The 25284-nt window shown below is 45.9% G+C and overlaps 1 protein-coding gene across 1 annotated transcript; it reads right to left on the minus strand.

Moving 5' to 3' along the window:
- Positions 1 to 7376: 7376 nt before the first annotated feature.
- On the minus strand, positions 7377 to 19679 carry slc2a15a (solute carrier family 2 member 15a). Its single transcript, XM_047029461.1, is given in 14 exon segments — positions 7377 to 8241; positions 9210 to 9337; positions 10115 to 10190; positions 10302 to 10403; positions 10650 to 10760; positions 12376 to 12549; positions 12551 to 12564; positions 12877 to 13009; positions 13571 to 13716; positions 13893 to 14017; positions 15391 to 15551; positions 17496 to 17594; positions 18323 to 18337; positions 19453 to 19679. Coding segments are annotated over 14 exon segments (1584 nt in total). The 5' UTR covers positions 19498 to 19679; the 3' UTR covers positions 7377 to 7986.
- Positions 19680 to 25284: the final 5605 nt, after the last annotated feature.

Here is a 25284-nt window from a genome sequence, read left to right on the forward strand (position 1 = left end):
GTATTGTCTTTCCCCATTGGCTCCCCTGTCACCGTACCGTCTGACAGCCAGACAACTGTCCAGCACTGCACAAGTCTACAAAGAAGGTCTGTCGACGTTCTTTCAACGTTTCTCGCACCATATCAATTTCCACCAGCACTCAGACAACCGTGCAGTGTGACCTGTCTCTGCACTCAGCAACAACCAGAGCAGGAGGAAGAGAAGAAGGAGAGAGTGAAGGAGGAGGGAGAGAAATAAATAAAGTGAGAAATGGGAAGAGAAAGAGAGAGGTAAGAAGGGGGGGGTAGCATTAAGTGGAGTGAGTGACTGACTGACTGAGACAAGACAAGGAGGGGAGGGGCACGGGGAAGGCAGAGAGAGGGATCAGCGAGCGAGCGAGCAAGGGAAGAAATTGAAAAAGCAGAGGCGGCGCGGGGTCTTGCAGGAATTTTCGGGAGAGAGAGGGAGCGAGGGCTGGCCGAAAAGAGCGAGGAGGCAGCGTGTTGAGAGCTGTTGTGTTTCAGAGGTCCCCTTCAAAGCCAGCGGCTCCTGATGTCTTTACCAGACGCTGGGCTGCAGGCTGCAGATTGTGGAGGCCGCAGACTGCAGCTCCGTGGCAGGGTTAGGGGCCAGCGGGACACTTAGGACTTCTGACTTCTGGCAACTGGAGTTTAGGTAGTCTGTGAAATGCAAGCTGAGTGTGTTGGAGTGTGACGCTCTAGGTGAACCTGCACGGGGCAGGGGCTAGGACCCAGGGAAACGGTGGAGGTGACATAACCAAAGTTTTAGAGAGTGTTGGGCTGGGGTGAAGTGATTTCTCTTGCTTTCTCTCTCTCACGCACATATCGACTACAGGTTCACTCTGAATGTTGTGTGTTGTCGGCATGGTAACAGAGATGTTGCCTGCGCGTGTGTAGCCTGGTGAAGTCTTCAGCCATGCCACCCAGCAGGCGCACGCCTACACAGCTCATGGCCCGACCTTTGACCTCTGTAGGGTCACTGGAGTGTGACCATGGGTGTTTGGCAGATTTACAGTAACTGTAACTGGCATGGAGACATTTGAGAGAAGACTTACTGAAAACCTTTACCATATGTCATTTTCAGGCATTATACTTCCAGTTGCTTCTATTATCAAATAGTATTTTGGTTAAAAGAATGATGGGCTCCAAACAACAGATGCTACTCTAGTCTAGTACTCAGGAGTGAACAAAAAAATCGACTTGGCTTAGAAAATGGTAAGTACTCAACAGAGCACCATTACAGAATAATTAACCACAGAGGCAAACTGTCAAGCCATCCATTCCCTCCTCAGCCAGAATCTTTTGACCTTCCAAACGACAATCCTCCACTCTCAGCTCACATCACGTTTGACTGCCCGTCTGCACCACTGACTAGGATGTAATATTATCAAACAGAGCTACGTCAGTGTGTTAATGGTCAACGTGTTTAGGATTCCCACCGTACATGCCTAATTAGGTCAACGGTCTGCATTTAGAACCAGGGCTGGAACTACAGGAATGTTCTACGGCGGAAGGGTTGGTTGAGGAGGGAGTGGCCCGGGTGGTCGTTCTGGGGCCTGGGTGGTGGTGCTGGGGTTGGTGGTGCTGGGGGTGGGAGTCAGCGAGCGACGAGAAGAGAGAGCGTGCATTCCATCCTGCGCTCTCGGTTTTCCCTCCTTTGGACGTCAATCAGGTGTGTTATCTCCTCCCCTCTCCCTCTCCCCTGGCCGGCCCCCTCTCTCCCCGTAGGGGTCTGTCAGTGTGGCTGTCGGCCCTGAGCGATGACGGAGGGGGCCTCTCATATCTGGAATAGCTGATAACCCCAGGACCCCCAGAGCGAAACCTTCGCTGTCCGGTTAGACACGCTGACACCCCGTCCTCTTCTCACCTTACACCTTCTCGTCTTTCCCCACTAATGCACCCAGTGATGCTGCCCAACATCCACGTGACACCCCCCAGAACCTCCCCTCAACCTTTACGTCATCCAAAAAACATTGGAAAAACACCTTCAGTGGGGCGTCACTCAAATCCATTATCTATCATTTCACCTGTGAAATCTAATTATGACTTTGACAACTTGCCGACACTGGTAACCTCCGAAACACATCCGACTCCTAAAAGCTGCTCTCCGTCCATAACCTTATCACGGGCCTGAAATAGCTTGCAGGGTCAACAGGGAGCTTTGTCAGACACTTGTCTCCCTGCGACCTCACAAGACATTGCAAACTGGACCACACACTCCCTACACATCTAAAAAGTCATGTCAACGGAGCCCACCCAAATATGCTCTGTCGACATGTTTTACTATTGAAGCAGAGATGTAGAAATGTATCAAACCTAGAAGGAGTTGAGGTCGATGTAATATTTGCACCAAAGAGTAAAGTATGATTATATGGCATTTTGGAGCAGCAACGGAAAGTTCTGTTTATGTTCGTGGTGCCTTCCTTTCTTCTGGGGCAGGACAAAGTATAGGCTAGGGGCTTTTCGGTGGAGTTGGGGGCTGCTGAGTGTGTGTGTGTGTGTCTGTGTGAGAGAGTGGAGTGGTGGTGTGTGTGTGTTGTGGGGGAGAAGGGGGACGTGATCTGATGCGGGACGTGCTGGCCCTCTTGACAGGAGCTGTCGCTGGAATAGCAGGGGGGTCCTTATCAATCAACCCCCCCACCTGCCACTCAAACTGCCTCACCGTGGCAACCACAGGCCTGCTATCTGGCCAGCTGTCTCTCTGCCTCTGTCCTGGTCTGAGAGATGGGCTTGTTAAGGGGGGACCATGTCATCGTGACCAAGCCACAATGGTGCTGAAAAGAAGCCTATGCTAAGTCACTGTACATGCATGGGATTTTACTTAGGGTTTGATTTTAGTTATGGTAGTTAATTGATGGGGGTTTGAGCCCAGGGTGACACTCTTCCAATACCTTTTGTAATGGACAAGCAGAAAACCAAACAGTCATAGGGGGACAGTGGGAGAGAGGGAGAAACTCAACAGTGAGACAGAGTGAGAAAGTCAACATCTGCTCCCACCCTCCCCCCCATCCCTGCCTCCCCCATCCCTGCCGCCCTGCCTCCCTCCCTCCCTCCTTCACTTCATTTTTTTGTCTACCTCTCTCTCCTTCTTTCTCTCTCACTCTGTCTCCCTTAATTTCATAAGGCTGCTACGTTTTTCTATTATTTTCTCTCCCTGTCCCTCTTCGATGTTCCTATAGAGTGGTGAAGAGATTAAGGGATAGAGAGAGAGAGAAAGAGAGAAAGAGAGAGAGAGAGAGAGAGAGAGAGAGAGAGAGAGAGAGAGAAGGGGCAACCCTGGGGGCTTTTGTTTAACAGTAGCAGAATGAATATGTAAAGGAGAGCTCATAAATAGGGTGGTGGTGAGGCGGGGGGGGTGAAAGGGACCCCCGGGGGGAGCAAAGCCCTGCTGCAGCCCTGCCTCTGACCAGGCCCTGGCAGGGACCACACTGACACGCTGTCCACGCACACAAAAGACAGGCTTGGGATACTGTCACTGTCCACACACACACAAACACACAGACACACTCACACAGATATGTGTGTCTGCAAACACACACAAACACACACTCAGACAAGAGTCCGTCAATCAGAGGGGACAAGGGGCCTGGCGGGAAATGGTTGGGAGCAGATACATCACTCTCTGATAGCACTGGGTAAAAGACACGACGAAACTGGAAGATGCATGGGGACTTTCATCCCATTTTATGCTCATCTGAAATCAACTGCCAGTGTAAAAGCATTGTGCGGAGTGTGTGTGCCTTTCTTCCTCCCAGATCTCTCTCTCTTTCCCTCTCTCTCTCTCTCTCTCTCTCTCTCTCTCTCTCTCTCTCTCTCTCTCTCCTCTCTCTCTCTCTCTCTCTCTCTCTCTCCCTCCACCCCCTCTCCCCCCCCCCCCCCCCCCCCCCCTCTCTCTCTCTCTCTCTCTCTCTCTCTCTCTCTCTCTCTCTCTCTCTTTCTCGCTCGCTCTTATCTCCCTCTCCCTCTCCCTCTCCCTCTCCCTCTCCCTCTCCCTCTCCTCTCCCTCTCCCTCTCCCTCTCCCTCTCCCCCCCTCTCTATCTCTCTCTCTCTCTCTCTCTGTCTCTCTCTCATGCACGCTCTCCTGCCAGCTATAATGGCAGTGTCACTGCTGTAATCATCATAGCTGTGGTTGTCTCCACGCAAACCCATGTCCTGCAGGGTGATTTGGACAAATTGGGATGCTATGTCTTTACCTCTCTGTGAGAGAAAAACATTGGTTAGGACACAGAGAGTTGGCTAGTTACAAAAGAAAAGGAAAGAGAAAACACGACAGCACATTCAGATTTTTCTATCTGCAAATGTATCTGGTTTGCTGTTGCATATAGCCCCAAAGTACAGTGATGTGATTTATACAATCGTAAGTAACATCAGAAGAAGCAAGTGTAGAGCCTATAAACAAGAACAATCGGTTTTATTGCAATTGTTGTTCATTTTCAGATCTTGAATTGTCTTTGAAAATAGCAGGTAGTTGGATTGGTTTGCATTCCTTGAGAATATAACAAAGGCGGTGAAAACTATCTGAAGGACACTGAAGCAAACAGATACCTCAGTGTGTGTGTGTGTGTGTGATGTGTTTGAATGGTGTGTATTATTCTGCCCTGCCTACAATGTATTTAACATAAACAGACCAGGACACACTGCCTCTCCCTAAAAGGAACAATAAAGTTATAATGTATTGCGTTGCTTATTCAAGCCAGTAAAACCAACTCTACACCAGACACAGCCACATGCAGGTGCATACTAACTCGACCGGTTTGCCGGAACTCTCAATGACCACACTACAGCTATAGCCAAAACACTTTGAACCCTATTGTTTTATGGGTCAACACATCAAACTCAGAAACCAAAAATTGGGTACTTTAAATGTAAATACCCCACAAAATTCAAACTTTTGAGTTAAATTAGTTTTCTTCCCTAAATGGATACAGCATACAACGTTTTGAACAAAGCTTTTCAAATCGCAAACAACCTGCATGGTCATAATTATTCTTCTATGGTCAAGATTCAGACCCTTGTTACCTTACTTGTAAACCCTTGTGACCTTACTGGTAAACCCTGCATGGTTTACTCTCATGCACACATATTAGATCTCTCTCCTGATGTGGTTTGAACACGCACCATCAAACCTCAGACCTGCCACCAACAGGTTAAACCTTCATGGTTCATTCTGTGTGGTCAGAACACTTCCCAACCCAACTTTAAGCAAAGTTTGATGTTCACACTGTCCAAACCATAGACGACATTTAAGTACTACCGGTCAAGCTTGGTCAAGCATTGTCCAAACCTCTGAATGCACTGCGACCCGTGGCATTGTCCCAGGTTAACGCTACACAGACAAAAAATGAATGACCACTCAGCCTAAGTCACACTGTATATATTCTAATAGGTTTTTAGCCTAATCGATCCAAACTCACTACATTTTAAACCACAGATGACCTGCCCTGACCCAACCACAATTAGCACCCACTTATAAAAAAGTTTAATAACCCTCCATGGTCCAACCCCCCCCCCCGCCCCTCGCCGGTCTCACTTTACACCCCCGTCAACAGCAGTCACAGGCTGACCTGACACGACTGCACTCTCTCCAGCCTCTATTGTGGCCCCTCTCTTTAAAGAGAGCCATAAAGAGCTGCCATAGGGCCCTAGTCCCACTGCAGGATCACAGGGCCCACAATGCAAACTGGGAAATGGTGTCTATTGTTATTCACAGAGGCAGACACACAGGTCAGCCTTTGACTGAGAGGACTCCGCCATTACAGGTAGTTGCGAACTGTCACCACTCGTTGAGATTAGGGCCTAGTACACAAAGAGGGTTGTGGCCCCACAATGACTTCAAATAGGTTTCAAGGTAAACTCCCCTCTACACCAGAGAATGGAGCAGGACCCCCAGTCACAGACACTTGCGGTACCTTGCGTATTGTGGGCCTGGCTGCGTATTGGCCCATCGTTTTCTTCCCCTAGGTGTCGTAAATGAACAAAGTAACAAGACGTCTCCCTGCATTTGCGAGTGAATGGTGGATGAATGTGGAGTAAATGCTGAGTGCTGACCTGGTTTTGACGACATCCAAAGGAGTAATAATGCTGTGATCACACCACGGTGTAGCTTCTTGGGTAGCCTAGGAGCCTGATGTGTTTGAGCAGGGTCTAGAACGGCCGGTAGGGCGACACAGTGATGTGTTCTCTGGTCTAGATCTCACCTCCTCGTTCTTCCACCTGCAGCTTAAACATGTGTCTACAGTGCCCTCTAGTGTCAGTTCCCCTTGATGCATGTCCTGCATGTACAGAGGGAAGTACTGTTTATGTAATAAAATAAAATAGGAGCTGTATGTGGGTTAGTGTGTAGGACTTTCTTTTCAAATGAGTGTGGATAGGAATTGTCAGTGTGTGGGTCAGTATTGGACTGAGTGATATCAATAAGTGGTAAACAAGCTGTGGTTGCTCCCGACATGTATGTATCAATATCAGCCTGCGGTCACTCAGCATGTATATTTAGGCATGAAAAATTGAATCAGTGTATCTTGTACTTATGCGACAGCTATATCATTCAACATTTCACTGACCCTTGGTCAAGGCCTCCCTGTATTCTCTGTGCTGCTTCACCCCACACTGAATGACCTCTAACCTTCTCCAGGCTCACTTCAAAGTAGCCTGCAGTCACAGACGCAACAGGAACCTAACAATACAAGTTCTCCACATCAAAGACCACTGGCAAAAACGCCTTCACAAATACGCATCGGAACATACAAAGGGACCAATCAACATGTTATGGCTTTAATGATGCAGGAGAATAAACACATACACATGCCGTAACGCAGGAGAAACCAGCTCTGGTCTTTTTTAAATAGTGTGGGATGCTTATTGGGAATGGCGTTAGCATAATAGCATCAGCGGTGCTGTCTGTGGCCTCTGGGCTAGGCTAGATGATTAGCATCTACAACTTTCACCCTGACAATCCACCTCTCTCAGACTCATTTCTGAAACCCTCCCTAGTGTGTGTGTGTGTGTGTGTGTGTGTGTGTGTGTGTGTGTGTGTATGAGTGTGAGTGTGTGTCATTGAGTGTGTTTATGTTTGTATGTTATATGTTAACATACTGTATTTTATTTTTATGTCATTATTTTTATGCCAGCTCAACAGGTCTCTCCTACGCTCTCTCATTCCCTCCATCTCTCTTTCCCCTCTGTCTCAACAACAGCTCTTCAAAGTTTTTCATAATTTGACCACCAGATGTCAGAGTAGATTCTATGCATATTTTTTTATGATTCTCTCAAAAGAGTATAATCTATTCATGTAATGTGTAAACACAATAAATGTTCACCAGCGATCTAAACACAAACCAATTATCATTTTGTAATCCATACAAGTATCTGAAGCTCACACAAGTGTCAACTACTTTAATGAATCATTTAGGTCATAAAGCTTTGTATTTACCATTGCTCTCATAAAATACATGAACATACACAATTCAGACAGTTATATATTAGAAAATAAACTCTGGCTTTTGCTAAAACCATACAGTATGTATAAAAAACATTTAGATACATCCTGTGTAAAAATGTACAGCTCTGACAGTCAAAAATACTGATGCAGTCTGCAAAATGACTGCAAAAACAGGGGAGTGGGTAAGGGGAAATAATACAACAGAAGACTTAAAAGGTAACGTATGGTGCCAAGTCACTGACTTCTGTGTACAGTGTGTGTGTGTGTGTGAGTGTGTGTGTGTGCATGAGCGTGTGTGGAGGAGTTAGCACTCAATGCTGCTCTTGATCTACAATTAGTCAACCCTAAATTATCCTAACCTGATACACCACAGACTTCATTATACAGTAGATTATCAACAAAGAACTAAACAATCGGTTGGGTAAGTTTTACTTGTCAAGATGTTTAACACAGTCTCACGATCTCTGGGATCATTTAGACATTGGTCTTTACACTCTCTCTATCTCTCTCTCTCTCTTTTTTTTTTTTAAATTTGCACTCTCATTGGCTCATGGGACGGAGGAGGAGCTGTCAAACTCCATTGAGCCGTGCTCCAGGGTTCCGTATCCGTTCATCTTCCTCAGTTTGAGCTGGTCGGGGTGGCTGAGTGCCTGGGTCTCAGGGACCGCCTCTTTGGAGGCAAACATCTGGCTGATCTCCACGAACGTCTTGTTCTTGGTCTCCGGGATGACGAAGAACACGAAGATGGCCACGGCCAGGCACACACTGGCAAACACCAGGTAGCAGTAGGACCCAGCGGACATCTGCCACCAAGGAGGAGGGCGGGGGGAGAGAGAGAGGGTGGGTGGATGGGTTGGGGATGGGACTGGATTAGTGCGACACGGAGCTGACTGAATTGTACTATTCTGATAAGTGAGGAAGGGGGATAGAGGCTATATGCAGAATCAGGGCTGCAGTCATGCTGATTGAGGGTTGGAGACGTTCAGCTCTGTGTTGACTACATTGAGTAAGATTTGTATGGAGCCGTGCTGGGCCAGTAGCTAGGCCCATTGGGGAAAGGGCAAAACCTGGCAAGTTTGGCCATAAAGCTAAAGAAGAATCGAGGACATTAGTTCAGGCAGCAGTCAAGCAGAGAAGAGAGAGGAAAGAAAGCATGCTAATGCGAATAAACTCCAATTTCTAATCAAGCCCCATACAACACAGTGGATTAAAAATGTCACCATTCTCAGAGGGTGAAAGGTGAACTAAATTGTGTATGACACTTTAGTATTTGGTGAAAGCTTTTTCTCGTGGGTACAGAGGGCAGAGACCATTGGTTGAGTGGGAGGTAGCCATTTAGGCAGAGAGGCCATGTGTAGTGAGGGCAGAGAGGCCATTTGTAGTGAGGGCAGAGAGGCCATGTGAAGTGAGGGCGGAGAGGCCATGTCTAGTGAGGGCAGCGAGGCCATTTGTAGTGAGGGCAGCGAGGCCATGTGTAGTGAGGGCGGAGAGGCCATGTGTAGTGAGGGCAGCGAGGCCATTTGTAGTGAGGGCAGAGAAGCCATGTGAAGTGAGGGCGGAGAGGCCATGTGTAGTGAGGGCAGCGAGGCCATTTGTAGTGAGGGCAGAGAGGCCATGTGTAGTGAGGGCGGAGAGGCCATGTGTAGTGAGGGCAGAGAGGCCATGTGTAGTGAGGGCAGCGAGGCCATGTGTAGTGAGTGCAGCGAGGCCATGTGTAGTGAGGGCAGAGAGGCCATGTGTAGTGAGGGCCATGTGTAGTGAGGGCAGTTACCTGTAGAAAGGGGAATACGAAGCCCACGGTGAAGTTGGATATCCAGTTGAGGGACCCTCCCACAGTGTACGCTGCTGGCCGGTGGGACTGCTTAAACAGCTCAGCAGTAATCAGGAATGGTACTCCCGCTGCAACAAACCAGTATTACAAACTATGCACGCACATACACACACTACACACACAACCACTTTATTGTGTGTGTGTGTATTTTATACACACACACACAATACACACACAATACACAGTTCTGGTATTCAAATCAAAATGTCCTTCATTCATATTACATTTTACATTTTGATGTATTTACAATCCTACCAACACATGTAAATAAACACATTTTGGAGTTTGGTAATGCTTGATGTTGTGACACCACACAGTGTGAATACAAAGACTAGTATTCTCTCTGGTCTGTGTGATGAAGTGGTTTTATTAATCAAAATGTCAAAATGTGCATAATGACTATTGTGAGCAACTGTAAAAGCAAACAGTTCAACCAAGGAGTAGTTTGTGTATACTATACATCTTTTATGATTAATCTGTGACTCATTTTAATATGGCCTTGCATAAATACAGCATTTGACCAATAAGGTATGAATATGCCCAATTACGAGCAGGCCTCCATTGTGATGAGGTATGTGTGGCCGTCATACATCCTCCTACATGCTGCAATCATCTGAGAAATGACTCTTTTCATTACTCCCTCTTTGGAACAACCCCCCTCACATGCAAACTGTAACCTACACGACTGGGAGGTAGGTTAAAACAGGGACTGGATTTTCTTTAGACTCCAGAGGGCGCTATTTGCTCATGTAAGATCAGAAGGCAACCCAGCTCATCACACTTCTCTGGTGTTTCCCTCAGAGGAGAAAAGACACCAACTGCAATTCACAAATAGAATGACCTACCGGGGCCGATACAGAACCCAGCGATGATCCCGACCACACACCCCACACTGACGTACCGCATGAACGATACGTGAACCTGCAGGAAAGACATAGAGAAGACACCGGGACAATTACAGAGTTGAACACGCAACGTGAACGGTATTGAAAAACACGCGCGCACATGCGTACACCACAAACACAAACCTACCTGTAGAATGAGGGAGAAAGTGATCCCAGCACAGCAGATTCCCATGACTGCAAACCCCCCGATAATGAGAGGCCTTCTTCCCAGCTTCTCTATGGTGAAACACTGACGGGAGGAACAGACAGAGAGAGAGAGAGAGAGAGAGAGAGAGAGAGAGAGAGAGAGAGAGAGAGAGAGAGAGAGAGAGAGAGAGAGAGAGAGACGAGAAGGAGGGAGGGAGGGATGGAGAGAGGGGGAAAGACCATTCAAACTACAGTAGATTCACCTAAAACATTGGTCAAAATTGGTATTGAGTAAGATGAGAAACGTCTAACAGCTGAACAGCAGCCTCTGACCAGGCCCCAGACTCACCCCGACGAGGCCAGCAATGATCTCTATGGCCCCCGTACCCACTGTGGTGTACTGGATCTCTGGGGCAGGGATACCTGCATTCTCAAATATGTCGTTGGTGTAGAACCAAATCTAGGGGGAAGAGAGAGAGAGAGAGCAAGTGAGAGAGTGAGAGAGAGAGAGGCACTGTCCAAGATATACATTTGTCATGCCTAGATGAATTTCATCAAGCCCTCATTCAGCCCTTTATCAGATACAGAACGAGATGTTTCTCCTTCGATTTCGTACAAACACATTGAGTCGTATGGGAGAAGAAGGCCATTGCAGAGGAGATCGAGTGCGGCAACTGGAAGCCTGAGGGGCATCGGCGCAGGTGGCAGAGCATGGCGCAGGTGGAAGCAACATAGCCACTCGGTAACAGTGGACAACCCCTCAGATTCAATTGCATTCAATTTGGGTTCTGTGCAGGGAGGCTAACTCCAGACAAGGGGACCATCAACAGGAACAGCAGACGGCGAGAGTGAGAGCGCGTCTTGTTCAGGTGGCGAGTCACACACACACACATGCTCACGCACACAAATGGATACTGTATGCACAGACAGACACCACAACGACACACGATCACACAGCTGTGCTTACGGAGGACTGCCAAGGTTTGCTAACCGTCACATCTCCTTAAGCCTACAGATCACAGGAGACAGCTGCCTGATATCATCGTCATCATCGCTGCCATCATCACCTCCACTAACCTCTTCTCCTTCATCCTCACTGCCGTCATCACCGCGTTGAGCACTGGTTCACGTTGGTTTACAACCGCTAATTAGCAGCTAAAAATACAGTCAGGAGATGAATTTGCTAATGAGTTTGTGCTCTGGTTACTAGAGCGGGCACATCTTGGCCCAGGAGTCCCTGTAATCATTTGAATAATTAATGTTTCTCAGTGGCATAATTCAAGGAGGGATTTGTGCGAATCCAATCTTTGTAAAGTGATGACTCGCGGCTTTGGGTCTGCTCTCGGGGTCCGCATGGGGAAGCAGAGAATCAAGCTTTCTATTTAGTCATCTTTTTCTTACAGAGTACTGTACATCACATCTGGGGTATAGGAGGAGGGGCAGGTGAACTGTTGGTCTGCGTGGATAAGAATTTCTAATAATAATTGACTGTCGGCCAACAAACTTTGAACTAGCACTTGAAAAAGGTAAGGGAAAGTGTTGATGATGGGGAATGGAGGCTGACACAAAAAAGCTGTGAGAAAAGGAAGGAAGGGCATAAAGGGATGGATGCGGGCAAGACTGGTGCATGGAGGTGAGAAGGACACAGGCATGGAGCACACAGGGGGAGAGAGAGAGAAAGACAGAGGAAGTGAGGAAGAGAGACAATGAGACCGAGGGAGAGAGGGAGAGGAGCAGGGAAACAGGCATGGAGCACACAGGAGAGAACGAGAGAGAAAGAGAGATGGAGGGAGAGAGAGAGAGAGAGAGAGAGAGAGAGAGAGAGAGAGAGAGAGAGAGAGAGAGAGAGAGAGAGAGAGAGAGAGAGGGAGAGGGAGGAAATGAGGGAGAGAGAAAAAGAGGCAGAGGGAGAGGAGACAGGGGAAGAAGGCGAGAAGGAGAGAGGCAGAGAAAGACAGAGGGAGTGAAAGAGACAGGGATGGAAGTATGAGAGGGAGAGAGGGCGCCATGGAAGGCAGAGGAGGCAGGCAGAGCAGAGCGATCGTGGGAAACAGAAACACGCTAGCCGGACTCACAGCGTCGATGCCAGACAGCTGCATGCCGATGTTGATGACCACCACGCTGAGAAGCTGCCAGCGCACCGATGGGTCCAGCAGCAGTTGCCATACCGAGACTGTCTCCACGGACGACAGGGAGCGCTGCTCCTCCTGCATCTCCTCGATCTCCGCTTGGATGTTGCACTTGGCCCGGGTACCACTTTAGAGCTGGGATGGGAAGTTCATGTCAGGAATTCACATCACTGACATTCCAAATAAATGGGATCGGTGGAATCTTTGTCATCTATCCCAATGTTTTACCTACCAGAGGTGTCAACGTTCAACCTCAGAAAGTAGACATACTACGTTTGTTCCACACACACACACTGAGCCATCTGACTCCATTCACATACAGTACATACAGTACATATAGTACATATGATCACAGATCTGGAACCAGATTAGCGCAGTGATCAGACTCTGTTTTCCGACACCTCTGTGGATTCGGCGTGACTAGACGTGAGTGGCGTGCACACTGACCGGTGATCGTGGCGTGGACGTTGTGTTTCTCTATCAGCAGGTAGCGGGGGCTTTCAGGAAACCATGGCAACATCATCAACTGAATGAAGGTGGGCACCACCACCAGGGACAGGAACAGGGGCCAGTGCTCCTCCTGTAACCATGGCAATGTTGGTTTATAATTATGGGATGATGGACAGACTGAGGATTATGAAAAAACAGGTATCCGCAATGTTTAAATCCATACTAGATCTAGTATTGTGGTCCATGAAAAGCATGCATAAACCAGGAAATTAATAGAAAGCTCTTTCATTAAAAATGAAACCTTTCTACAGAACTAAGAAGTCTTTGAATGTAGATGTGTTCATCTGTTTACCCATGGGGTTTTTGGCTGATTACAACTACAACCACACCACAGTCATGATATAGTCATGCTGCTGACTAACTCCCTCTGGTCTTTTAGGCAACTATTGGGTAACTGGGCACATGGAAAAAATGCATTTAAAAAGTTTAACAGAATTTCCCAAAGACATCATACAGTGGAATTAAGATAATCTTTACACTTCCCCGTGACCTCAACGGACTTTCACATTATCCATAAAAACGCATTATCAAAGTTTATCAGCATGTGACGTCCAAGTGTACACAGGATGCATTCACCAAGACCTTGACACATACAAAGTTCATGTTTCGAAACATTCCAGGAAGTGCTAACCTTCCCCAGGAGCTCGTGGAGGCCCAGGATCTGAGCGGAGAAGACCCCGGCACAGATGAAGATGCTGGGCACCAGACCCAGGAAGCCCCGGAGGTTCTTGGGAGCGATCTCACCCAGGTACATGGGCACCACACTGAGGGATATGCCTGGGCAGGAACATGGGGAGAGGGCATGGTGAGAGTTAGCTCAACACAGCAGACGGGCGCTGAGTACGCATATGGGGTTGCAGTTGGGTTTGTGAACGGGAACATTGTGCCGTGTGTCTTTGTGTGTACTGTGTGTCTGTGTGTGTGTGTGGGGAGGGGGGGGAGTTGTGTATTACCTGAGTGTATCCCAGTGATGAAGCGGCCAATGATGACCATCTCAGGAGAACCACATATTCTGCTGAAGCCCATGAGTGACCCGGCGATAAACACCAGCACCGTCGAGTTCACCACCGTGCCCTTCCTGATCACGCACACACATGCACACACACACACACACACGCACACACACACGCCCGCACACACATACTGGTGTTATGTGGTCCATCTCTCATAAAAGAACTTTGATTATCAGAACAGACAAACTAATGTACCAAGACTTTAGATTATGGCATTGGAAATGTGCATAAAAGGATGTGGGCCAGTTTTATGCAAGCAGGACTTCCTCAGCCTTTATCAGTAGTAAACTCTCCCACTGAGAAACAGCCAGGGCTGGCCATGTCTGATGTTAAGAGTTGTGATTAGTCATAAAACACTACCGGGTGGTGAAATTGATCAGACTATAAACAGCATAGTAAATCATTCTCTTTCATCTGTATGTAAATGCACAGCCATGGCGGTGTTAAAGCTCTTCTGTAAACAAGCTCACAATGTCAGAGATTTTAACTGCTGGAGGTGCAGAAAAACCTTCAGTGAAGTGAGTTTTCATTAGGAAAGGTACAGGGGACAGGGTTGGTGCACTTTGAAGGGTAAAGGGGACAGTGCTAGTGCACTTTGAAGGGGGAAGGGGACTGTTCTGGTCCACATATGGGGCCAGGGGAGAGAAATGTGAACAGGGTCATCACTGAGTTTAGGAGGGTAGAAGCCTGATAGATGGTGCAGGTTCTCTAACGACCTCAGCGCTGGATGAAGAGGTGATGGGTGTGTGTGTGTTTGTAAAAAAAGAGTGTTTTTATTTGTGAACGCATGAATGCGAGTTTGTTTGGGGTTTCTGTTTGAAGAGTGTGAGCATGTATAAGTGTGTGTGTGTGTGAGTGATTGAGTGTGTGCGTAGAGCTCCGTGTTCCAGGCCTAGGTGGCCGTGTGCACAGCTCCAGATGCTTCAGTGTCTCTGAGGCTGGTCATGCCAACTGGCTGACATCCACCCCAAAGATGGCCCGTCTCCGGGGCTTGCAGTGGGGTGAGGGACCAGAGCAGCCAGAACCAACTCAGAGGTCTACAAAGGACAGCACTTTCCAAACTGTGGTCAAACTTCAGTCACCCTTTCAGTCAAGCTACATAACAGTTGCAGAAGTTCAAATGCAGGCCTGTAATTACAGGGGTGAGTTCAGTTCGAGCTGACGGGCAGAACTTCTCTGATAAAGACGCAATGGATGACATCCGTGAACGCGTTCTAAGTTGGGGTTTTCCCGGAAACACAACAGTTCAAAAAGCTGCGCCTCTCCGAACGTCACTCGGTAAGCACGTGCCCTCGCTAGCTGCCCAAAAAAAACCTCCAGCATTTCCGATCATGTGACCTCTCCCGGTGTGCTTACGGCGGGCTGAGGCGAGTGCGTGTGAGTGCGCGTGGCGCACAGCTGACCGGGTGCCGGCGGCGTGTGCGTTGAGGGGCCTCACCTGCCGAAACGCGTGACGAGTATGCCCACCATGAGGGAGCCCACCAGGCCGCCGACGGCGAACACGGACACGGTGAGGGAGTACATGAGGGTCAGGGCCTCGCTGTCCAGACCAGTCCCATTACGGCTCACCGAGGTCCTGTTGTAGAAGTCCTTGATGTACTGGGTGGGGTGGGGGGTGGAAGAAGGAGCAAGATAAGGAGGAGGACAGAGGGTAAGGAGAGAGGACAGAGGAGGAGGGAGATACAAGTGGGAGTTAGAGTGTGTGTGGGTGGGGGGGGGGGAGAGGAATTTTAGATGGAGTTTTAGCATGACTTCTATGTGAAGGAACAGGAATACTATGTCATGCCTGTGGTTTGCTGAATTTGTTCCCGTGCTTGGTGATTAAACATTCTTTTCATGAGAATGAACTCAAAGGCATGACATCTGAATGGAGAGAGACAGTTATCGAAGATACGGTTTTCAAACTAGCATGTGATACTGATCAATGTACAACATGTGGCGTTCAACACAGTGTTTCATCACAGAAGACATGAAGCTGACATTCACACAGACAATTACCACTCTGTCGATGCCCAGTCCAAGATGTACCAACTGCATTTGACCAATCAGCGTATGTCTCTCAAAATGAGTGTAAGCCTACAACTGTGTTTGTCCTTTTCATGAGGCCTCCCTATCTCTCTCTCTCTCTACTTCTCTTTTTCTCTCTCTGGCAGTTACAGGTCATGGACTAATCCAATTCCTCTAGTCTCTCCTCTTTAAACCTTAACCTCCAAATCAATTTACCACAGGCCTGCACAGTGTGGGCCATTCAGGATCCATTCAACCACTCAGAGGCCCAGTACTGAGGCGAGAGACAGGAAGTCTGGCAGGCGCTCTGACATGTTCATGCAAGTGGCAGGCCCGTCACTTCCTGTAGCTATGTAAGAGAGGATGCTCCAAACAAAGCAATAAATGAAGTATTATTATGATTTCTTCCTTTGGTTACTTATCTGGTATTTAAATGTATGATTATGTTTGGATAGCCTTGATATATACAGTATAGAGCCTCCTTTTGCAATTCTTTAGATAGTGTGGCATCGCGAGAGGGCGTTACGTTCCTCTCCGGGAGCGGCTACCACGCCACAAGAAGGCCGCCTGACACCAGAGGAACTTTGATCTTGCGTATACCGTTGGTAGGATCCAACTGAGGAGCAACTGTACGAAGCCTATGTTTTGCTTATGGTATATATTATAATAACTCTTATGTTTGCGTCCTCTTTTTGTAAGTGAATAAACCGGTTTCTTTGTTTGAACACACTTTGCCTACTCTGTCCGGTTGTGACGCACTGCCCTACACCCCGCTTACTGGTAAGACCTCTCATAATACCACAATAGATAGTATAAAATCATAGCTTAGATAGCCATGATTAGGACTAGTATTTTTATTCTTTGTACTACACTAATTTTATCCTATAAAGTTCAGATGACATAACCAGCGTGGGCTCTAACCCTCCCAGGTTCACCACGAGAAGAGACAACCTCAATATATTAAATACAGGAACTAATTTACTTATACAAACATAATATAATAATATTACAGCATCCAGCAGCCAGCATATCCACTGTACAGTCATCCTTAGGCAGACTTGCATTCCTCCTGATAAAGAGCAGCCCGGTTTGTCATTCAGTCCACAACCAACGCACTGACACATTCTCTCTCTCTCTCTCTCTCTCTCTCTCTCTCTCTCTCTCTCTCTCTCTCTCTCTCTCTCTCGCAAGTTAAAGTTCACTACATTCTTTTTTTAAATCATAGCATTTCGTCATTCAAGTAATGATAAAGGCTTAAAATGATGAAAGATGTAAGTGCTGAATCTCAGCTCAAGGGTTGATCATCCTTAATCATCCGTTGAAATCCATGAAGCATTTGGTTGAAAGTATGAGTTATAAACATGCCTCAAGTCAGTTATTGTCCCATAATGCAGTGTTAAGATAGGTGATCTTGGTGTCAGAGCATTTTCATACAAAGCCAATATCTAAGGACATGTCTCTAAGGTCTCTAAGACTCTATGGTGAGTATCAATGCTTTGGATTTAGGTCATTGTGTACACAGTGTGTTGGCCTTACCACAGCTGGAGAGTTTACCACTGCCAGGTTGTAGCCATAGAGCATGGAGCTCCCGAAGGAGGTGAGGAACGCTACCGCCAACAGAGAGGAAGTCAGGTGCTGGTGGGGGGACAGAGGGGGTAGGGGGAACAGGGGACACATGAGGGAGGGTGGGGGGGGGGGGCATAGGGGGAACATGGGACACATGAGGGAGGGTGGGGGGGGGGGGGGCGTAGGGGGAACAGGGGACACATGAGGGAGGGGGGTGACAGAAGTGACAGGGAAAGACAGATTTACATCTCTGAGGAAAATTTCAGATGGCTGAGCGGTGAGGGAGTCTGGCTAGTAATCAAAAGGTTACCGGATCGAATCCCCGCCGTGCCAAATGACGTTGTGTCCTTGGGCAAGGCACTTCACCCTACTTGCTTTGGGGGGAAATGTCCCTGTACTTACTGTAAGTTGCTCTGGATAAGAGCGTCTGCTAAATGACTAAATGTAAATGTAAAAGAATATCATACTATCTGAGGACAAGAAAATCAGTGAATGAAGGCTGATAAAGGGGAACAGCTGATAATACCGAGAACCTTAGCCCAGCTTCTATCCTTTGAAACAATCTGTGAATTACCTTTTATAAAACAGTGTATTCACATTTGTGTATTACATTCATTACACACACATATGCTTTATAATGACTCATACTGTAAATGTCACTGACACGCATAGATGTAGAATGTAACCCTCTTCAAGGCACATGATTCCACTACTAGAACTGCACTGAAAGCCATCACTCTAAACTAAAAGATCACGAGTGCCTAACGACTTTAGAATCGGTTTCTTCTGGCTTTTACCTGTTTTGCTTTATCCTAGAAGAAAGGAGACAATAGAAGAAAAGAAAAAACGTTCACCTTTTGAATAACTGTTAAACACACAACATTGACTTTTATCATCCATAAATTACTAACACAACCAGAAACAAAACACAACTTGACTAAATATATGAACAGCAACATCATATGATGTTATTTGCTGCTGTTTACTGCAAGTTGATGTTCAGTTAATGGGGGTCAAAGAAGGGAAGAGTCAAGAGTCTGAGTTTGAACTTGGGGCTCACTGGAAATTTATCAGGATGTTTTCCAGCTAATTTGTCATTCAAGTTGAGCTTCCTAAACTGATCAGTAACATAGATATTCAATTACAGTAATGGTGAGTTGAGAAATCCGATCTGACAATCTGAATTCAATCAGATAGTACAGACCATAATAATTTGGCAGGTATTTCAAGTACAATCTGAAAGGAACCCATGGTAGTCCTCAATCTGTGGTTGAGATCTACGGTCAGAGAGAAGGTGAGTGGGCTCTTAACCAGCTCCAGAGTTGAGGTCAGGCCAGGAAACCTCACTCAAACTTAATTTGAGCGTTAAGTGGTCAGATGCAGTCACTTACACTCACACATGTGAGAAAGGTTCTTCAGACATTGTCTTGTGACATATAATTATCAATCAGTTGAGAACCTATCCTTATTGAGAGGAAAGCAGGGATTCAATGAGCCATGTTTGAAAATGTCCTAAAATAACATTTCAAGGCCAATATAGATGTATAAACAAAACAGGAAACTATAATGGTTGTGAATGAGACAAATGAAAAAGTATGATAAAACAAGGAAGCAAATATATGACCAGCATCATGACACCAACTTGTGGAGGATTTATATTCTTCTCCACTCTAATGACTTAAAATCTCTCAATGTAGGTGATTTCAGTGAGCAAACCTACAGTTCGACTAATAGCTGGGATATCTAGTCGAGGAAATATTATAGGTCAATATGTCCATTGAAATGAGTGTGTATAGATATTGTCAAAATTGTTTATAACAATATTCTTTGACCAAATATTGGCAAAATGTTCAAGTTAATTCGACACAATTCATTCAATCACTTTACGCTTAATATATTATAAAATAAATCAAATGGACAAACTTACTGATGTAATTTTCCCCGACGACGTTAACAAAACTTCCTCAGCCATTTATGAATCTGTCATTGAGTAGCTTCTCTCTCCCCGACGATAAAAAGAAAGATAATTCCCGCTACACTTTTCTTAAAGCCACCGGCATCACAGTGAAGCCCATTTTGAGACAGGCGTGGTTATAGTTTCAAGTCCAACAGGACAACCCCGTCACAGGTTACTGAAGTTCGGAGTGTGATAATCTACGGCGTGTCGGGCGTCTCCAGCCCCCGGGTAGCGCAGCGGTCCTGGCTAACAAGTAGAGGCCAGTGTCATCACATGATGGCGAGCAACGTGATTCTCAGAGAAAGACTGCTGAAATCAATTAGTTAAGTGAATTTACAAAGCCCCTTAGACTGGACTGGAAGTCAGAAGTAAGGACAGGGCCAACATGGTGAGTTAAACCCAGGCCTATATCTGTCGTTTTATGAGGAGAAGATCAGCCTAGTCTCAGGTGTGTAGCTGTGATTCTTACACCTTATTAATATACAATAATGCAAGTCCTACCAACTATCTACTGTATATATATTACTGCCCATTTCCCCCTTGCCTCTAACACGGAAATAATTAATACCTAATTACTAAACCTTGTAGGGGTAGGCTATTACTGTTACACCATTGCCACAGTTAAAGCAACGTTTTTTCATTTGTAGACATACAATAAATTATCTTGTTCAATCATCATCATCATCATTATCATCATCATTTCCTTCATCATGAAAAAACACATTTAGTCATTTACACTAAAAACTATAAACTGTTAACAATACCTATATTTACAAATAAGAATACAATTCTAATATAGCCTACTGCATAACCATTGTGAATACAATTCAAATAAAACTAAATGCACCTTAATTATAACATTAATTATGACTATAATTATATGTATGTGTGATTCTATTAATATGTATACAGTTTTATTCTCCCATTTTCTGACAAGTCAAAATCTGGTGTGACATAATGGTCATATGACTCTTTTGTACAGCAGCTTGCATTTTATAAAAAATCATTTATGACTTCACATAATACACTATTCATGGAGCCCGAGGTGTGAGCCAGCTGTACCATACTGACTGCTCACGTAGGCAAAAAGAGAGAAAAAAAGGGAGAGACAGCTAGGCTGGGTTCATTGCTCTGTCTCTGAGAAAGAATGGAAGAAAGAAAAAAAGAAAGAACGATGAAAATCAGTTATTGCTTCTGTCTTCTCCTTAAGGCTGAAATTGATTTGAATTGACCCACGCGTGTGTATGTGATTAAGATCAGTGACCCTGCATGCCGTCCAATACCCTCAGCCACCGGAAGCTTCTCCATAAACCCCCTCCCACCCAGGTGGTGTTTGGCAGCGTGATAGAAGTACAGTTTTGTCCATGTGGCTCTTGTTACGCGCTCGTTACGCTTATGAGAAAACTGTGCTGCTGCACTCAGCCAATGAGAGTCCTTCAACTTTTAATCCGAGCAGAGTTCAGCATTCTTTGTCTTCAGTAAGGCTGCTGTACAGATGATAAGATGATAACACAGGACTGGATGGAAGCACTGGTTCATATGACTCCACCATACGTCCTGAATACACACACACACACACATAAGGAGAGAGAGAGAGAGAAAAAGAGAGAGAAAGAGAGAGAGAGCATACAGAGCAGTGTGTGAATGATGTTGCTGAGGCTGGGAGTCCCCCTGGTGGATGGTGACCTTACTGTCTGGGGGAATTCTTCAGTAAGTGTAGTTCATTGAGACTGAGGGAAAAATGGATTAAAGAATATACAGTGTTTCATCCAAAACCAGCTTCTAACCATGAACGTGTCATTTACAAGCACTATTCCCTGTGCTGCACACTTAATTCCTTCCCCCACATGCTCATTCCCTCCAATCCTGTGATGCCATTGGTAGGTCCTCCAGCCGGTCTCCAGGGTGATTGTTAAGGGGAGGGGCTGTAAGATGGATTACCCTCCGCCATATTGGCCATCAGCACCAATCAGCAGCCAGGCAGGAAATGGATGGCTCTAATTTGTTCTCATTATTATCATACCAGCCATGATGCTCAGACAGACACACACACGCCGCTCGCTGTCACTGCCGTGAAACGCACCCATTAGTTATGTTGGGAGACAGCCTGTGTGTGTGTGTGTGGGTGCAGGCAATGTGTGTGTCTCTGTGAGTATGACAGAATGGGATACACACACTCCCTTGCTCACAAACACACAAGCAAACGCACACTTAATCGCGACCCTCCCAGAGTGATGTAGCGTCTTATTATTCCCACAGAGTTTCAGAACGCCAGAGCACACAGTCATTTATACAGCCAGCGCAGACTGCACTCACGTTGAAGAACTCAACTTTCTCAACTGCACAAACGAACGCTGACAGAGACAATTCAGTAAGTTGAGGGAACCCAAGTCAAAACACAACCAGAAGCAGAACAACTCGGCAGTTGAAAAGACAAGTAGACAAGGCAGTGTTCACCATTAAAGTACATTAAACAGTCAGTACGCACAGTGGTTGTAGGTGTAATACCCTGAGCTGTTTTACTCTCCCTGTCTTGCTCTTTGATTGACACCTCAAAAGGGTCATTCTGTTTTTTTTCTAAATTCATGGTGTAAATGTCAGATGGGCGTGAGGAGAGGGCCTTGAGGCCTTATGGAGGTCCTGGGTCTGTGTAAATGTCATTTTTAGTACGTGTGTGTGTGTGTGTGTACCGTATGGCCCTCAGGGTTTCAACTGAGGTTAGTCTCTGAGATGGAAACACTGATTGGAATCGAGCCCTCATTCCTGGGTCCAAATGTTACCCTCCCTTGTACACACACACACACACACACATATATATATGCACACACAAAAGTGCACACACACATTCACACAATCAATACAGACCATTACCAAGCTTTAATACACTCTACACTTCACCATTGTCTGTGTTGCTTACAAATCTGCCCTTTGTAAAGCCAAAATGAGTATTGTGGTAGAATGTAGGGAGGTGGGACAGTGTGACATTAGAGGTACAATAGTTAAAACATTTCAGTAAAAGAAAATCTAAGTTTTGTTTGCTATAAACATCTGATGTACCTAATGAGGCCCTCATGAGAGTTGTTTAGTTACACAGGCAACTCCGCGCCAGTTGACAATAAATACAAAAAATGTGTAGCGGCCCGTTACATTCCAGCCAATCCTTTTCCAGCTAAAAGTAAGGTGGGTGTTCCTCCATTGCTCATTTTGTGAAAACACTATCAATCCAACTCAAGCTGGAGGAAAGCGGTTTCTCTTGTTTGAATTTATTTTATATTACCTAGTGTAGCTTTAGAGGTTTCCTTTGAGCTGACCAAAGTGGTTAGGCTGTATTTATTGTAAAAAAATTGTAATTTGTTGAAAATCAACAGGCAGTGAAAAGAAGACATACAGCAGCCACTGTGTTGTTTTAAACCAGGGCACTTGGGAGTGAACAGGATATTCATGGTGCAGGATTATGTTCAAACCCGGGTCAAAATACATATTTTTCAACCACATTTAATCTCAGTGACTCGGTGACAGAAAAAAACAGATTTGAAACCGCTTATCCATTACAGGTAGCATAAGTAGGCCAACAACCACTCATCTGAAGTAGAGCTGAGGCCTACAGCACAGGTCCCCAGGACCTGGATCAGGACCATGGGGTCTGGACTTTGTAGGACTGTCTGGGTTTAAATGCTTAGTTAGAGCTGCTGCCAGACTGACAGGTGATATCTGAACCCTGAAGCATAAACAGCACACACTCAAGCTGTCTCTACAGCCTGCCAGCTAATGGACCCTGGGAGTTAGTGTGTGTTTGAGAGAGAGAGAGAGAGAGAGAAAGAGAGAAAGAGAGAGAGAGAGAGAGAGAGAGAGAGAGAGAGAGAGAGAGAGAGAGGAGAGAGAGAGAGAGGTGAGAGATTCAGTGAGTAAGTAACCATCTACCATTTTGTATTACATAATATTCAGATGATAATAACTCAAAGCACAAACTCACAAATGTGGAAATAGTAGGGCTGTCCCTATGACCCTTTTGTGGGCTCCAACGTGTTGGTATTAATCAAAAGGGAGGGAGGAGAGGGGGGATTGTAGGGGAAGCTGCAGTGCCCGGGGGCCAACTTCAGTTCCAAATTCCATCGACTATTAGCCAAAGTCTGTTACATTTTACAACCTGACCCTACCAAGAGTCAAACAAAGATACAAAATAGAATAGCTGTAACAGTAAGCTTCACAGCGCAAAACTAAATGTATTTTGCAGTTCACCTTTATTTATTGCCTGCAATTAGAAAACAAACGTGAACATCCCAATCGTCAAATTGCAAACTGAATACTTGCCCAACCATCAAATATCCGACAGTCAATTATTTGTGTCCAGCTGTACTAAGTAGTAATGCATAAAATAAATACAAACAACGGCTTGGACTCATTCTGACTGGTGTGGAACCCTTAGACAATACATTCCCCCAGTTGAGACTTCCCTCAGCTCAGCTGGGTTAATAAGCGTCCGCTGCACAGGTCAGCAGTCACTGACAGGAAGTGTGTTAAGAGGAGGTGGTAGAGATTTGTTTAAAGCCAGCACCAATAAACTTCATCATGATGAATGTGTGTGTGTGTGATGAGACAGCATGTTGGAGGGCTGCCTCTCTTTGTGGGATGACTGACTCAGCTGCTTGTCAGTGGGGGGGTGGGGGGAAGTAAATGTTGTGATTGCTGGGTGGGTCCAGCCACCTTAATGATGATGTCAGTCTGCTCTCATACACACATGTGAACGGACGGTGACAGTGTGCACACACATTGGAGATGTCAGGCTGTGATCTGTCAAAGCTTGCCCAGACAAAAGCCTCACACTTCTAGGACAATAGCCCAGTTCATTTGCATAGAAAATAACCCCTACGCCTTACAGGGGGTGGGGCTCAGGGGTCAAATGGCTCCATATGGGGGCCCTCTGGTCCCAAACCCTCTAAATGAAGTGAAAGGAACATGCCTCACTCTGCAGTTTATTAAAAAACCAGGCCAATGAATAATGCAATAAAGGCTTGAAATGTGGCTGGTTTAACAGACTGTTACTCAGGAAAGGGGGACACTACCTCCCCTCCCAAATTATAATATAATTGGAGCACTAGTAACAATACTGAATGTTATTTAGTACCTTTTCTGTAATAATAAATTAGATTATTTCACAGATTCGTATTATTCTGTGATAGTGTGTTTTATCAAATATCTGCTGTCTCTATTGATTACCTCTTTGTTTTGGAGAGAAGTGTAACATATAAAATGTTCATATGCATGTTCAATCATCTACAATGCCAATTTCCACCTCAGGTCAATTATTTCTGTTATGTTATGCTAACATTGTGTGTGTGTTTGTGTGTGTGTTTTTCTGGTCATGCATGCGCATGCGTGGTCTTAGCTGCCAAGTCTCCGTTGTGGGAGCAAGCTGCTGTTGTAATCCAATTACGGGAGCATAAGTGATTTGTTATACACTACTCATAATGTAGCAGTTTTCCAATAAACTCTGTCCGTAATAACGATGCTGAGCAAAGGCATTCATCTAAGGGGGTTAGGGAATAATGGGCTACAGATGCACTGTACTGCTCTCAGGACTTTCAGTGTGTGGATGAGTGTGTGTGTTTGTGTGTGTCTATTACGTGTATTACCACTTTCTAGTCTAATCTTGACTGTTGCATTTTCCATTTGGCTGTGCGGCAGGTCCAGTCTAACCGGTCTAAACTAAAGGTACCTGGTGTAGCAAGGCTAAAGTACAGGTACCTGGTATAGCCAGGATTGATTCTAGGACCTCTGTGGATCTTCTCTATGTTTGAAGGC

This window comes from Hypomesus transpacificus, chromosome 11 (genome assembly GCF_021917145.1).
Source record: "Hypomesus transpacificus isolate Combined female chromosome 11, fHypTra1, whole genome shotgun sequence".
Taxonomy (NCBI): domain Eukaryota; kingdom Metazoa; phylum Chordata; class Actinopteri; order Osmeriformes; family Osmeridae; genus Hypomesus; species Hypomesus transpacificus.